Source organism: Mus caroli, unplaced genomic scaffold (genome assembly GCF_978045245.1).
Source record: "Mus caroli unplaced genomic scaffold, Mus_caroli_1 scaffold_3, whole genome shotgun sequence".
Lineage (NCBI taxonomy): Eukaryota > Metazoa > Chordata > Mammalia > Rodentia > Muridae > Mus > Mus caroli.
Genome location: NW_028227258.1, coordinates 77,456,601 through 77,472,522, shown reverse-complemented (window position 1 = coordinate 77,472,522; position 15,922 = coordinate 77,456,601). Strand labels below are relative to the sequence as shown.

Genomic DNA, 15,922 nt, shown 5'->3' with positions numbered 1-15,922 from the left:
GTTTGACTCTTTTATTTGGAATATTCGCATGGACTTCACAGGTTGCATCCCTAGTCGGTAAGTAAGTCTCCTGGATTTAACATTTGGAGGTTAGAGATTTTCAGTCATTTTTTTTTTCTTTCGTTAGGATGAACAAAGAAAGGAAGTTAGCATTTCTGCAGCCCTTGTTGCTCATCTCTGGCAATAAAGTAAGATGGGGGAGGGGGAATCCCTGGATGCTGATACCAAACTAATAAGAGAAATACTTACATACAAGGTAGTCACGGATTTGCAGGAATACACAAGGAGTTCCTCCAGGGAAATGAACACGTTTTTCCTTGGGAATGAGTCAGATGGTCAGATCTCACTTCCTTAGCCAGCCTAGCTTTCCCTGACAGTCAGCTAAAGGTGCTATGGATGCTCACAGCATCCAGGATGGTCTATTCTTCCTTAGACACTTAATATTGCCTTTACAATGTGTTATTGTTAGAGCTGGAGAGCGCTAAAAAAAAAAAACCAAAGGTGGATCAGTGCTTAAGAGCAGTTGTTTTTACAAAGCACCCACATGGCAGATAAACAACTAACTACAGTTCCAGGGGACCCAATGCCTCTTCTGACTTCCACAGACTCCTGATCCCATGAAGTATGCATACATACATTCAGGGACACATATGGACATAAAATAAAAATAAACATTTTTTTAAGTTGTTGTTGTAAGCTGGGCATGCTGGCACATGCTTTTAATCCTAGCATATGGAAAGCAGAGAAAGACAGCTCTCTGAGTTCTAGGCCAGCCTGGTCTACAGAGGGAGTTCCAGGGCTGCCAGGACTGCACAGAGAAACCCTGTCTTGGGGTGGGGGGGTTACTGCAAGCTTTATGTAGGAGCTGACTTGGTTTGGTACAGGGAATCCAGATTGTACACTATGGTCAGGGAAGGCCCTGTCAATATGATTTACATATACTCTAATATAACGAATAGAATACAGACTGGACATTAAAAAGACTAGATTATAAACTTCATTCCAAACATGTTATAACTGTGAGACTATTAAAATGCAGTTCTACCTACCTCCTTAGTTAGTTGGAATATAGGCAGCAAAGCAATTTGAGAACCAATGCCATGATGATGTCACTATTATTGAGAACTTTTTTGCAACAACAATTTAGAAAAAAAATGTATGAGTTGTAATTTTGGTGATTCAAATTACTCCTTTGAGTTGGACAACAGGGGTAGAAAAATTTTAATGAGAACTTTTCTGTAAGCTGGGTATACCTACAACCCCAGCAATTCAAGAAGGTGAAATATGAAGATTATGAGGTCAAGGTGAGCCTAGATCATGCAGAGCTATCCTGTCTTAAAAACAAAACAGAAGCAAAAAGATGTATCTTGTCATCTCGGAAGCTGGAGACACAACAGGAAGACTGGGGTGCCCGCATAATAATGTTCACTTTTCAAATTAGCTTCTTGTTGACTTGGCCACAGCATGCCCAGAATAGATAGATTCTGGCAAGAGAGCTGGTGTCTGGGAGGTGAATGTGAACCTGCCTGGAACCCCTGGCTGATCTCACTGCTACTGCTTAAGAAGAATGAGTCTTGGCAAAAGAAGAGGACTCACCAGCTAAGGGTACTTGCTCAAGCATGAAGACCTACCTACCTCTGTTAGAGCCTAGCCTCTACCTAAAAAACATGCATAGCTTCATGCACCTGTAACTTGGATGCTGGGGGTGGGCATGGAGACAGATGGCCAGCCTGATTGAAAAATGGTGAGCTCCAGGTTCAGTGGAAAACTTTGTCTCAAGAAAGGAAAGGCAGAAGACAGAGAGTAAAGAAGAGGAAATCCAACATCCTCCTCTGACCCGCCCCCTACCATTTCTAGTCTTTTTTTTTTTTTTTTTTTGGTTTTTCGAGACAGGGTTTCTCTGTATAGCCCTGGCTGTCCTGGAACTCACTTTGTAGACCAGGCTGGCCTCGAACTCAGAAATCCGCCTGCCTCTGCCTCCCAAGTGCTCGGATTAAAGGCGTGCGCCACCACCGCCCGGCCCTCTAGTCTATTTTTAAGTGCCATTCCTGCCCCCTAATCTGCAATTTAGAGCTGAAAAGATTGAAAAGAGAAGACCATGATAATGAAAGCATCAGCCCACATTCGCTGGACACTTTCTTCAACTATTAGGTTATCCTGGGCATGGTGGTTTCGTATTGTTAGACCTAGCCAGCACTTGAGAGGCTGAATCAAGAGGATGGCAAGTTTGAGGCCCAGCTGGTCTATGTGCAAAGATGTGTGTGTGAGACAGAGAGAGGGAGAGGGAGAGGGAGAGGGAGAGGGAGAGGGAGAGGGAGAGGGAGAGGGAGAGGGAGAGGGAGAGGGAGAGGGAGAGGGAGAGGGGGAGGAGAGGGAGAGGGAGAAGGGGAGAGGGAGAAGGAGAGGGAGGAGAGGGAGAGGGAGGAGAGGGAGGGGGAGGGGGAAGAGAGGGAGAGGGAGAAGGGGAGAGGGAGAGGGAGAGGGAGAGGGAGAGGGAGAGGGAGAGGGAGAGAGAGAAGCTATTCTGAGTGCCTCTTAGGAAATTCACTGAGCCTTACTAAGTACACAGCAGCAGTATGAAGTCAGTCCTGTGGTTTCTCCCCTTTTATGGGTAAAGCGGCCGAGGCTTTAATGGTTAAGACCCAGGACCACTTAAGTTCTAACAGCGGTCACTTCTCAAGATCCATACTATGGCAAGTCACTTTCCCACACATAGACAAACCAACATAGAGGGCCTGGAAGGGTAAGAAACATGATCACTCTACTCTCTTATTTTAGTCTAGATAATTTTCTACTTTATATCCCTTAACAACGTGTTTATTATGAAGCATGTTCTCAACACTGACCTGTGTATATTCATAGACTGTACTAAACGGATGTAAAAATTACTGGATTTTTTTTTAGCTTTGGGGAGCATAGGGTTTAGACATTTTAATGGGATATATTCATCACCTGAATTGAGTATTTCAATGAAGTATTTCTAGCAGACTCCTATGAAGAAGACCGTCTCCTATGTGCTATTAAAAATTGAGCTCATGACTGCAGTCTGTGGTTATTTTTTTTCTTGTAGAGCCAGAGGGTACAGTCTGTGACCTCATGTAGAAAATAGCCACCAAGAATCTATCCAGGATCATTTTTAGTTCTTTAGTTTTGGCATGCACAAACAATTTTCAAAGCAGATTAAATTTGTCCAATGTATTTTAGAAGTATGTATTGCAAAGCACAAGGGGGGATGCAAGCCACAGAGCAGAGCTTTTAATGGCGAGGCCACTCGGGAAGCAAGCATCCGTCTGGAAGCTTTGGTTACTACATTTCCAGAAACTTCTTCCCTTCCTTTTCATTGTCGCTCTGAGCATGGCAGTATCCAGTTTCCATGTTGCTAAACTTCTGCCTTTTCCCCTGGCATTTTCAAGAAGTAGAAGGAGTGTGCCATTTTTTTTTCCATTCTGTACCCTTGAAGAAACTAGAACTTAAGCTGGGATATCTTTCCATGAACATTTTTGAATGTTTCTTATCTCTGAACCTGCTGTGGAGAATTTAGTACAAGACATGCATGGATAAAATGAATCGTCTTAAAGGATTGCAGGTCCAAAAATACCCCAGCAGGACTGGGCAGGTTTGACATAATGACATTCCTATTTTAGCCTGACTTCTGGAACTCTGAAGAACTATAAATTGAGCCACACAAGATCCTAAGAAGGTGGTGCCTCTTCTAACCGCATATAGAACTTTTCTTCAGACTTTTGGAAAAGATGTATCTAGTGGTTGTTTTCCTAGAGAATGAGACTGTTGGTACTTACCAACTTTAATACAGGAAATGATAGGTAGAAAGCCCTGCTCTGTATCCTACTGAAAACCAAATTTGATTACGGAAACTTACACCAGGAGCTCAGAGCCAAGGTCTGCACAAGCCGCATCTGAGATGGCAGAAGCCTCTGTGGATATCGGGACTCAGCCTGTAACCGTGAAGAAAAAGAAAAGCCTGTCCATCGAGGAAAAGATTGACATCATAAATGCAGTGGAAAGTGGCAAGAAAAAGGCAGAGATTGCAGCTGAATATGGCATAAAGAAAAATTCATTGTCTTCCATTATGAAAAACAAAGACAAAGTTCTAGAAGCCTTTGAGTCTTTGAGGTTTGATCCGAAGAGAAAAAGACTGAGAACAGCGTTTTATACGGATCTAGAAGAGGCATTGATGAGGTGGTATCGGATTGCTCAGTGTCTAAACGTTCCAGTTAATGGTCCGATGTTGCGTCTAAAAGCTAATGATTTTGCGCAGAAGCTGGGACACAATGATTTTAAGTGCAGCAATGGTTGGCTGGATCGTTTTAAGTCCAGGTATGGCTTAGTATTCAGAGCACAACCCGTAGAAGCCACAGGTATATCTATAGACCCTTCCACTGTGTGGTACCAAAATGTGCTACCTTATTACTTAAATGATTATCATCCTAAAAATGTTTTCAATGTAAAAGAGACTGGGCTGCTTTATCGAATGTTACCTACAAATACTTTTGCATTCAAAGGGGAAACATGCTCAGTTGGAAAGTTGTGCAAAGACAGGATAACGCTGGCACTCGGTACAAATATGGATGGCTCTGAGAAGCTCCCTTTGCTGACCATCGGGAAAAACCGAGCTCCGCGTTGTTTCAAGGGCATAAAATCATTGCCTGTGTACTATGAAGCTAACAGAACGGCGTGGATGACGGCAGCCATATTCGAACAGTGGATGCAGAAGCTGGATGAGAAATTCCAAGCCCAGAAACGAAGAGTGGTGATTTTTGTTGACTCTTGCCCCGCACATCCAGAAGTGAAAAATCTAAAGTCCATTGAGTTAGCATTCTTCCCGTCATGCTTGTCTTCCGGGTTTGCAGCTATGAATCAAGGTGTTATCAAAAGCCTTAAAATCAAATATCGGCATTGTCTTATCAAGAAATTTTTAAGTTCAGTCGAAAGTAGCAAAGAGTTTACATTTTCTCTTCTAGATGCAGTTGATACATTGCATCTCTGCTGGAGAGCTGTAACTCCAGAGACCATTGTTAAAAGCTATGAAGAAGCAGGATTCAGGTCTCCAAAGGGAGAAAATGACACAGCCAGTGCAGATGCTGCTGTTGCTCTTGACCTGACTGCCCATGCAGTGGGGGCAGGAGTGGAGTTTCTTGAAGGCTTGTCCATAGAGGAATACGCTGCCCTGGATGAGGACCTGGAGACTTGTGAAGCCACCCCGAAAGATGGTGCCGAGTGGGCCGGAGAAAGTAAGCAAGAGGAAACTGGTCTTTATACTTCCGATGAAGAGGAGGAGGACAGCGGGGCGCTAGAAGTGGATCTGCAGGCACCATCCAAGAAGGACGCGCTCTCAGCTGTAGGCACTCTGAAAAGGTTTCTTAGAAGTCACGACCTGAATGATGAACTTCACGGTTCTTTAGCAGACCTTGAAAACTTTATTAACGCTTTGTCACCTAAGTAGTCACGTTTTGTTGGGCTGCCGAGCAGTAACTTTTCCTCGGGTATCTTATTACCCAAGGAATGTAAACAGAAACTACACTTAAACAAGAAGAGAGAAAGCTTGATAATAATCGGTGGCTTAACTGCAGAGCCTTTGATCTGCATCGCGGGGGCTCCCTAGTAAAGAATGACTCAGTAAAACTGCAAAATTCCGTTTAGCAGGTTTGGGGAGAATAAAAAAAATGTGTTTCAGAGGCTTTATACTTGAAAGAAACTTAGCATGTGTGTGAAAGAACGCCAGCTGGCTGACTCACGCGCATGAAATTGCAGGTTTTCATTATCTTTGTTTTTAAGTTCAGATCATGTTCTAGAATATTTTATCTTTGTAGTCTTAAAAAAAGGCTTATTTGTTTTTGTAAAGTCATATGCATGCCACCTCTATGCTAATGAATTCGTTTGTTCTCTTTCCTTTTTTTGGTTGGTTTTTAAAGAAAGGGTCTCACTGGGTAATTCAAGTTCCCTCAGATTCATGCCAGTGCTCCTGCCTTGGCCTCTCAAATGCTGGGATTGTCGGTATGAGCCAATATACACAGTCTAATTAAACTTTTGAGCATCATAGTAGTATAAAATTATGTTCTAATTAGTTAATCTTCCAGACTGAAAAAATTTATGAAAATATATTCTAAGCTGCTGTGCACCAAGATGATGAACAATGTGATTCTTGCTGCTTTCAAATTACTTGTCAAATTAAGTCAAATGGAAAGCTATTGCTCTGCCTTCTATCACCAGGAGAGATGGGTCCTTCTGCTGTGCATGTGTGTGTGCTTGTTTAGTGGGAAAATACTTGAAGGGAAATATTTATTAAACTCATATTTATATTTGAGTAGGGAGGCAATTGAAGACCCACTTAGAGTCACCAAGAAGAAAACTTGTGGGGCTTTTTAAAAAATTTCAAGAGCTCAGCTTTTAATCTAGTTTTGTTTTTGAGTACACAAGACTCCAGCTGCATATGTAGCAGAGGATGGTCTTGTCAGACATCAATGGGAGGAGAGGTCCTTGGTCCTCTGAAGGCTGGATAGATGCCCCAGTGTAGGAGAACCGAGGGTGGGGAGGTGGAAGTGCTTGAGTGGGTGGAGGAACACCCTCATAGAAGCAGGTGGAGGGAGAATGGGATGGGGGTTTCCGGGAGGGGGAAAAACCGGGAAAAGCGATAACATTTGAAATGTAAATAAAGAAAATATCCAACAAAAAAAAAAAGAAAAAAAAAGACAAAAAAAATCTAGTTTTGTTCTTGATTTTACTGCATTTTATTTTTAGCACATTGTGGTATTTAATTTTCTCCCTCCAATATTTTCTTCTCTAAAATTTTTCAGAGAAGGTGTTGCCAATTTATTACATTAAAATACTGTAGGAAATTACCTACTCACCATCTAAAAAATATTAATTGAACAAAATTTTAACAATGTGCCAGCCTTTCCCACTGCTCAGCTTTAAGTAGCATGTTTACGTAACTTATTATACCCAACTTAGGTTCCCTTGGAAAGTATTTTAGAAAAATACAAAGCATAATGATTTGTTGTGAATTCTTAATCTGCCAAAAGGTTATACATTTAGAAGAAAATAATTTAACAAACCATTCTTATTTTCTATTGTTGATTTGCTCTGCTCTGAGGATTTAGTTGAGCCCTAAAATGTATTAATATTTTAGGAGTTTCCTTTATTATTAAACATTGACTATTTAAATTAAAAGCACTTTGTAATTTGATGTGTAATTTTAATTTGGCTCAATCTCATGGACCTAAAAGAGGTCTTGAGCACCCATCTGTCTCTCTCAAAAAAAAAAAAAAAAATTTACAGTTAGTCTGGTTTTCAATTCTTTTCATTGTTCTTACTCTATACGTCCTTGCTGTCTCGACAGTGATCTTTACTTATTACTAAGAACAAATCTTGAATTACATTCAGGACATTCTTCCCTTTGAGTTGTTCATGAACTACTGAATGGAAGGTTTAGTTCAAGTTAAAGCAGGAGGGTGCAGAACTAGCCGCTGCCTGTGGGATTCATCCTGCCCGCCTTGCTCTTAGGCAGGCTCTGCCCTCACTGCAAACCTTCTTCTCACTATATAAGAGACAGATTAGCTGGAAGAAGGAATCGAGGAGAGAAGGGGAACTGAAGGAAAGCTGTCCAGGAGAACACCCCCCAGGAGAAGAGAAACGAACCTACTGCATCAGCAGGGCCCCAGCTCCCTGTGGACAGGCACAAACTGAGAAGTGGACATCTGCCTTCTTCAGGTTCACTGTGCAGTGGGGAGCTGGACTGGGTCTCTGCTGCACAAAGATTCCCTGAATGAAATACAGTAGAGAGCAGGTACGTCAGCAGAAGGTCATGGCCAGTGGGAGACCCTAGAGTCCTAACCCAATACAGCAGGCACTGTGGCATAGAGATGAGTTGGTGAAACCCGTGCAGGATGCTATACTATCAACAGCATGGCCACATTCATGTATTCACTAATTGAAGGAATCACCTTCTGGATGGAACAACTCTTGTGTAATATGTCAGAACAAAATCAAAAGGCATAGCTCTCCCCACCCCCATCCCCACCCCCACCCATTCCATGTCTACTTAATTTGTTCTCAGCTGTCACCCTTCAGCAACTTCTTTTAAGTGGGGACAGTTGTATAATCTTATTATATCCCTAGAGAATACTAAATACATAGCAGGCTCCTGGTGTGACTGCATGCCTGTCAGATGTAAGAACTGAGTCAAGATAGTCGTCTAGCTTCCTAACCTAGGAACAAGTCAAAGGGAAAGACACGACCTGTTTCCCCTTGCTTCCTCTTTGTAAGCCCTTTCTGAATGCACAGTCACTGTGGTACGCTGCTGGCTGATACCACACCTATCCTCCACATTGCGAAAGTTATAACTCAGCACTGTGCACTGGTTTCCAGAGACCTTGGGAACAAATGAGGAACTTTCCCCAAAGAGGGTGTGGAAGTCCACCTTTCAGCCCCTAGAGTGCTTTATGCAGTGTTGCTTGCCCTACATCAAGAAGCTACCAGTTCACTGTGGAGTTAAGCCCTGTCTATAGCAAATCCTGTACCTGCCCCTAGAAGTAATTGTACAGTATGTGAATAATTGCCAGAAGAAAGTTTGAACCAAAAGACAACTATAGAAGTGGAGAGATCAAGTTTGATTTCTACTGATGGCTTGTGAGCGGGTAAAACTAGTTTTCTTCATTCCTGAACTATGTACACATTATGTAAGTCAGACCCACCACACAAGTGAGTAACCTTTTATAACGTCTCTTGAACTGAGCTATGCAATTTCAGCTTTAAACCCTGTTGAGGTTTTTTATTATCATTATCATTATTATTATTATTATTCCATATTTGACCATTGTTTTCCAGACCCAATTGTTCAGTTAGATAAGTCATATTAACCTTTGAGAAGAACAAATTGATTTCCCCTCACTTTCAGTTGCTGGGGTGTAAGTAGAATCAGCTCAAATCTGGTGACCAAAGATTCTAATAAAGGGGGGAGGGGCGCCTGATCCTTAGGAAGGGTTTATCCTGTCCATAGTGCTAGGCACCGAAGGTTAATGGTAAGAGCAGAGGGAGAAAAAGTGCCTTCGTTGTGACATTGGCAGGTTAGTGAAGGAAGCAGGCATGTGTTCAGTAACGACAGGAACACTGGCAACATGGCATCTGTGTCTACAAAGTCAGGCAACGTGAAGCTGGTCCTGAGATGGAGTGAATCAGCAAGGTGTCTAGAGCCAAAACCTGAGTTCTGGACTCCTGGGATAAACTGGAGTTTTACTAGGCAAGGGAGGAAAGATGGGAGAGATCACTGAGTGCCTCATGTGTCAGGCTCAGGAGGAGGATGCCGCCATCAGTTAGGAACTGAAGGAAACGTCCAGAGGAAGAACTGGCCTGAGGTAGAGGAGGCCTGGCCTTGATCAATTAGCTGGGTTAGGGTTCAATAGCCATTTTACATATAGGGACAGGGAGGGGAGAAAAAGTTCCCATCTTTGCTTTTGAAAGTTTTGACTATAAGCAGAGCCCTGGGCCCCAGAACAGATGGAAAATGTTAGGAAAAAAAAAAAAAAAAGGAGATTCTGGGGAAAGGGCCTTACCCTCTACACCAAGCCACTCCTCACTGAACACTGAGGAGTTCAAGGGCACCTGCTTGCAAAAGGAGCATCCTAACACTCAAAACTACTCAAACACTCAGACACTCAAAGCTACTCCTTCCCATTGTAGGAGGAAATAAAGAACAAGGGAGGACAGCAGGCCTCTCTGCACTCTACTGGGCAGCTAACAGAACGTTGGTTCTTAGCAGCAGGCCTCTCTGCACTCTACTGGGCAGCTAACAGAACGTTGGTTCTTAGCAGCAGGCCTCTCTGCACTCTACTGGGCAGCTAACAGAACGTTGGTTCTTAGCAGCAGGCCTCTCTGCACTCTACTGGGCAGCTAACAGAACGTTGGTTCTTAGCAGTAGGCCTCTCTGCACTCTACTGGGCAGCTAACAGAACGTTGGTTCTTAGCAGCAGGCCTCTCTGCACTCTACTGGGCAGCTAACAGAACGTTGGTTCTTAGCAGCAGGCCTCTCTGCACTCTACTGGGCAGCTAACAGAACGTTGGTTCTTAGCAGCAGGCCTCTCTGCACTCTACTGGGCAGCTAACAGAACGTTGGTTCTTAGCAGCAGGCCTCTCTGCACTCTACTGGGCAGCTAACAGAACGTTGGTTCTTAGCAGCAGGCCTCTCTGCACTCTACTGGGCAGCTAACAGAACGTTGGTTCTTAGCAGCAGGCCTCTCTGCACTCTACTGGGCAGCTAACAGAACGTTGGTTCTTAGCAGCAGGCCTCTCTGCACTCTACTGGACAGCTAACAGAACGTTGGTTCTTAGCAGCAGGCCTCTCTGCACTCTACTGGGCAGCTAACAGAACGTTGGTTCTTAGCAGCAAGCCTCTCTGCACTCTACTGGGCAGCTAACAGAACGTTGGTTCTTAGCAGCAGGCCTCTCTGCACTCTACTGGGCAGCTAACAGAACGTTGGTTCTTAGCAGCAGGCCTCTCTGCACTCTACTAGACAGCTAACAGAACGTTGGTTCTTAGCAGCAGGCCTCTCTGCACTCTACTGGGCAGCTAACAGAATGTTGGTTCTTGCTGGGTCCTGAACCCACGGACAAATAGTTGAAGGAATTGACATAAAAAGTTCATCCATGAATAAGTATTACAATCAAAGTCAATGAAAGGGACATTATGTGAAGGCCCAGGGACTGTGGGATCTGACTTAGTGCTGAAGCGGCCCAGCGCCCCTGGGGTGAGCCCATGCCTGCCTAGTCTTGGGCTCTGATTAGTGCCAGTTCAACACAACATCCCCAAGAAAATGTCCCCACGCCGGGCAGTGGTGGTGCATGCTTTTAATCCTAGCACTCGGGAGGCAGAGGCAGGCGGATTTCTGAGTTCGAGGTCAGCCTGGTCTACAAAGTGAGTTCCAGGACAGCCAGGGCTACACAGAGAAACCCTGTCTTGAAAAACCAAACCCCTCCCTCAAAAAAATGTCCCTTGAGATCAATAAACAAGTACATAAATAATATGTTAGCAATAGTCATTCTTCACTGATATGGCTGAAGTGTCATCTCGATGGTTTGGGTGGCATGTTAAAGCAGCTTTTTAAACATTAGTTTAATGGGTAGTCTGAATCACCTTGCTCTGCCCCACCCTATCTTATTTAGTTAACAAGATGCCAACTTTAGGGGGCTGGTGAGATGGCTCAGTGGTTAAGAGCACTGACTGCTCTTCGGAAGGTCCTGAGTTCAAATCCCAGCAACCACATGGTGGCTCACAACAACCATCCATAACGAGATATGACTCCCTCTTCTGGTGTGTCTGAAGACAGCTACAGTGTACTTACATATAATAAATAAATAAATCTTTAAAAAAAAAAAAAGATGCCAACTTTATCCCACATACTGTCCCTGGTTATCAGAGAGTTCACATTTGTATTTTCTGTGTGAACCTTCACCACAAGCTTAGGCAGCCTTCCTTCTTTCCACAGTGTGTGTAGCAGGCACACACTCTGCTGAGCGATTTACAAACCTCTCTGCATGTGGAAAAGGTGCAGTTCCTAATTAACCACCCAAGCACCACCTCACTGTATCGGAACCAGTTAAACACTTCTGGCCGGTGTTGTAGGACAGGAGGCAGGTAGTGCATCCTTTGTGAGGCAAATTAAAAAGCCAACACTTTCAGTGACTTAGCTGCTCCTATGGGGACTGCAGACATCCCAAGCCCCCATGAGCAATTCTGGAAATCTTGTCAAGTTCCAAAGGCCCTGGAGTCATTAGATAAGGTTAGCTTTTCGACACTGCCTGGTTTACTTGGGGGATGCCTTTAGTTTTTGAGAAGGTTAGCTTTAAAAGTCAGAGGAGTTTTAATTTTGCTTTGTTCTACTTTGAAATAGTTAAAAAAAAAAAACCCAACTTTGAAACTTGAGACATACTTGGAACAGGAGTGTTCTCACTTCATCGTGGAGACTACAATGGAGTTTCTCTTCAGATTTCTCCAAAATTAGGGAAGATTCTCTCTCTCTCTCTCTCTCTCTCTCTCTCTCTCTCTCTCTCTCTCTCTCTCTCTCTCTCTCTCTGTGTGTGTGTGTGTGTGTGTGTGTGTGTGTGTGTGTGTGTGTGCTGGGGGCTGAATAGAGAGACCTCATGTGTGTTAGGCAAACATTCTACAACAGAGCTACAGCACAGGTCAAGGGGTTACCATTAAGAAAACTCACTGGGTTGAGGATGCAAATTAGGGGTAAACCACTTGCTAGCATCCACAGAGCCCTGAGTTCCAACCCCAGCACAGTAAATAAACACATTCAGAGAAGGGAAACCTAACAAAGGGACGAGGAAAACACTCATCTTCCTGCTGTTCATAAACTCTTCGTTAGTAAAAGTTACACAGACTAGCCCACATCCAGTCTCCCACCTCCCTGTGTTTTTAAATGTCCGGGTGTTACTAACTGATACTTGGAGAAAACGGAGCAGACACTAATGTTTTAGCTGAGCCTTCTCTGGTACATACATTTTTCCTTTCTCCTTTGCCTGCTATTTTTGATAATGTTATTTTAAATAGTTTTCTAGTATATTTTTATGACTACTATTCTCGCCAAATACAATTAAAAGAACCGTCTGAAGTCTCATACCCCCTGGAAGCAAAACAGAGAGTCCAGGACTTAGCACCAGGCGAAATCTCCATAATAAGGACTTGCTCATGAAGACACTCTTGGACGCTGTCATTTAGAGAAGCATCAGAAATAAAGTATTAAAATTGTCAGGTCATGGGTACATGGCCACATCCCTCCGAGGAATAGCATGCCTTCTGCAGTCAGAGAAAAAAAAAAAAATCAGTTCGACCATAGGAGCAGTATTAGGAGCTGCCCAGGATAGAGAAGACTGCCACAGACACGCAAACCTTTTTGGAGGGCCTTCCCTGTTGGCCCGCCATTTCGGGGTGTGACCATGTCGAGGTGCACCATTTGGTTAGCCCAAAGTTTCCAGGAGAGCCAGATGTGCGCCTGTCTTGGTTTTACCATCTAACTAGAAAGGTGGAGTGAACACTCCAAATGATAAAAACCACACTTTGAAGCCGGGCGTGGTGGCGCACGCCTTTAATCCCAGCACTCGGGAGGCAGAAGCAGGCGGATTTCTGAGTTCGAGGCCAGCCTGGTCTACAGAGTGAGTTCCAGGACAGCCAGGGCTATACAGAGAAACCCTGTCTCGAAAAACCAAAAAAAAAAAAAAAAACAAAAAAACAAAAAAACATACTTTGTACGTGGTTCCGACTCTGTGTGGCAGATAGAGTCCAAGCGAGTAGAGTAGGGTTTACAAGCGAGTAGAGTAGGGTTTACTGTGAGCTCCCGCAATGAGAAACCCTACTGAACAGCCTCAGGCCAGAACAAGCGGTGAGCCGGGTACCAAAGCCTGGCAACAGACCCAAGGCAGGCAGGTGTGGTCAAGGCACTTCAGCAGCATTTCTACACGGTTTCATTTTGTACTTTCTGTGCCTTACAGAAACAGGAAGAGTGTACATTGTCTTTAAAATTGCCACGTGTAAATCATAGAAGGAAATTCATGGTTTTCCCTTGGGTTTGTCTGTGTTGTAGATAAATCTCTAAAGCCCCACCTTGATCTCATAAAGTACCAACGAGGCTGGGGGGGGGGGGGATCACCATTCCATTCCAAGTGTGCATGTGACCTTCACAAAGATACACAGACAAGAAAGGAAAGTTAGGCCTGAGCCCAGGCCTGTCAAATATATCTAGGGTGGGGTGGGATGAAAGGATTAAGTTGGAAATAGGAGTCCAAAAGAGCACTGAGGTCAAGAAAATTATTTTGGGGAGCTACAAATTTATATTAAGCATTTTAAGGAATAGCTGCCAGGCAAGATGGCTCGTGTTATTTCTTGCTTCTCGTCTGAGCTGCCCCAGAAGCAACAATGTCTGTGGGACAGAGCTTGAAGGCAGATCCCCTCATGTAACTTTAATTTCCAGGAATTCACTCTCACTGTAATTTTGTATTAATTTAAATATAAGCGTAAAAGTGAGTGTAAGTCAGGGGTCTCCAGAGGAGCAGAAGCAACGGGTTGATGTGCGTTTGTGACACAAACACTGCTTCAATAGGCACCTCGGTCGTGGTCGTGCTTGCAATATTCCTGGCATTGAGCTGAGCATTTTGTGTAAATTAAGGCATGTAACATCCTAATAGTACTACCTTTTTACAAAGTGGGTGTGGTGCTTTGTAAGTTGATAGTTAATACACAGTGCTGCACATGTTTATCTGGGTGACTCATGATGACTGCATTGCACAATGATTAGGACAGGTACTGTCTTGATTTCGCAGGCAGAAAAACTAGTACTTGTTCAGACCAGAATGTAAACTCTTTAGAAAGAATCAGTCTCCCCTCTCCCTCTCCCTCCCACTCCTCTTTCCCCTTCCCTATCTCTCCTTCTCTTCCCCCTCCCCTCCCACTCTCCTTTCTCTCTCCCTCTTCACTATGAAATTTCACTAGTAGTCCAGTTTGGCCTTGAACTCATTATAGAATTCAGACTGCTCCTGAACTAGAAGTGATCCCCCTGCCTCAACCTCCCAAACATATTACCAAGCTCAGCTTTAGAGATGATGTGTTCAGGGTTATCTATCCTCACTCTGCCCGCCTCACCCCGACCCCCGCACCTGCCCGCCCCCAACCTCCTGGGTGAGTGCCTTTCCTTCTTTTTTCTGCCTATCTGAAGCCAATGAAGGAAGTTCATCCAAACTCAGATAGTATAGAAGGTGTGCCTCTCCAACGAATTGGCCTTTCTTATCTTAGGACTCCCAAGTCATCTACTTGTGGAGCTCAGAAGAGTGTCCCATTAGTAATGTGTGGGGTTGGTAGGGATTTTACAACATAAGCTCAGTTAAAGCACACACTCTAGAAGATCTCTTTCTGAGACTGACATCTAGACTAATCAGTTTCATTTCCATAAGGCGCTGAGGTCCCCACTAGTATTTCTGCAGTATAAATGCACAAAGGGAGACTGAAATGGCTTTAAAAACTTTCCTAGGGGAAAGGCTGAAGCCTTGGTGAAAACATGGCTCTCAGGGTTAATTAAGGGATTGGTGATGTTATTATACACTGGTGACATGAGTCAATTCAAGCCAAATTAAAGTATACAAAGGCAGGCTTTTGGGGAAGCAGCTCTCCAGCAGGTTCACTAGTCCCAAGGAATGAGGCCAGGGAAGTCCAGGTGGGGAGGGCGGGAAGGGGGCATGCACATGCAGGCAGGGGAGAGAGGACGAGCAAAATATCTGGGTTATATAAGGAAAAGTTTCTAGGGGGAGAGAAAACTCAGCCCCTCGGCTAGAAAGTTCAGAGGGTGGGATATGCCAACCCTGCCCTGTAACAAGTTGGTACTGAGGGATGCTGGGAGAACCTGGAAGCCAGGTCCACTTTGGTATGCACCTCAGTCATTTGTCCCAGGTCTGAATTCCAACAATTAATACCAGAATCACACTTTGAGTCCACCTATTTGATCTCTCTCCTCCCAGGAAACAAGTAGAGCATGGTCACCAGCAGAAGCCAGCTTGACAGGTTTTAGTTTCTTTTCTGTTGTAACAAGGTATCTTGATAAAAAGTAGCCAAGCAAGGAAAGGTTTATCTGCCTTACAATTTCATGTTGCCATCAGCCATCACAGAGATGAAGTCACCGGCAAGAACTCACTCAAGAGCAGAGATAATAAATGTATCCTTGCTTGCTTACTGCACATGCTCAGCTAATGTTCTTCATTGTTATATACAAAGACCCAGTCAAGGAAAAGGTGCTGCCAACATTCAAGGTGTGTGGCCTCCCTTCCCCCAGCCTGGAACCTGCCTGCTCTAGGGTGGAGCTACCGGCTCATTCGTCCTGCCACGCCCACTGCTGGAACCTGACTCTGCTGCCTGGAG

At 44.2% G+C, this 15,922-nt stretch overlaps 1 protein-coding gene across 1 annotated transcript; it reads left to right on the top strand.

The window, feature by feature from the left end:
* Nucleotides 1–3,922: 3,922 nt before the first annotated feature.
* Nucleotides 3,923–5,464, top strand: Tigd4 (tigger transposable element derived 4). The gene has a single exon (XM_021157199.2). It carries the CDS (start codon nt 3,923–3,925, stop codon nt 5,462–5,464), a length of 1,542 nt encoding a protein of 513 aa, XP_021012858.1.
* The last annotated feature ends 10,458 nt before the right edge of the window (nt 5,465–15,922 follow it).

Bases quoted from the DNA above. Each gene is read 5' to 3' on its own strand.
- Tigd4 (XM_021157199.2), top strand. From the start codon at position 3,923: ATGGCAGAAGCCTCTGTGGATATCGGGACTCAGCCTGTAACCGTGAAG.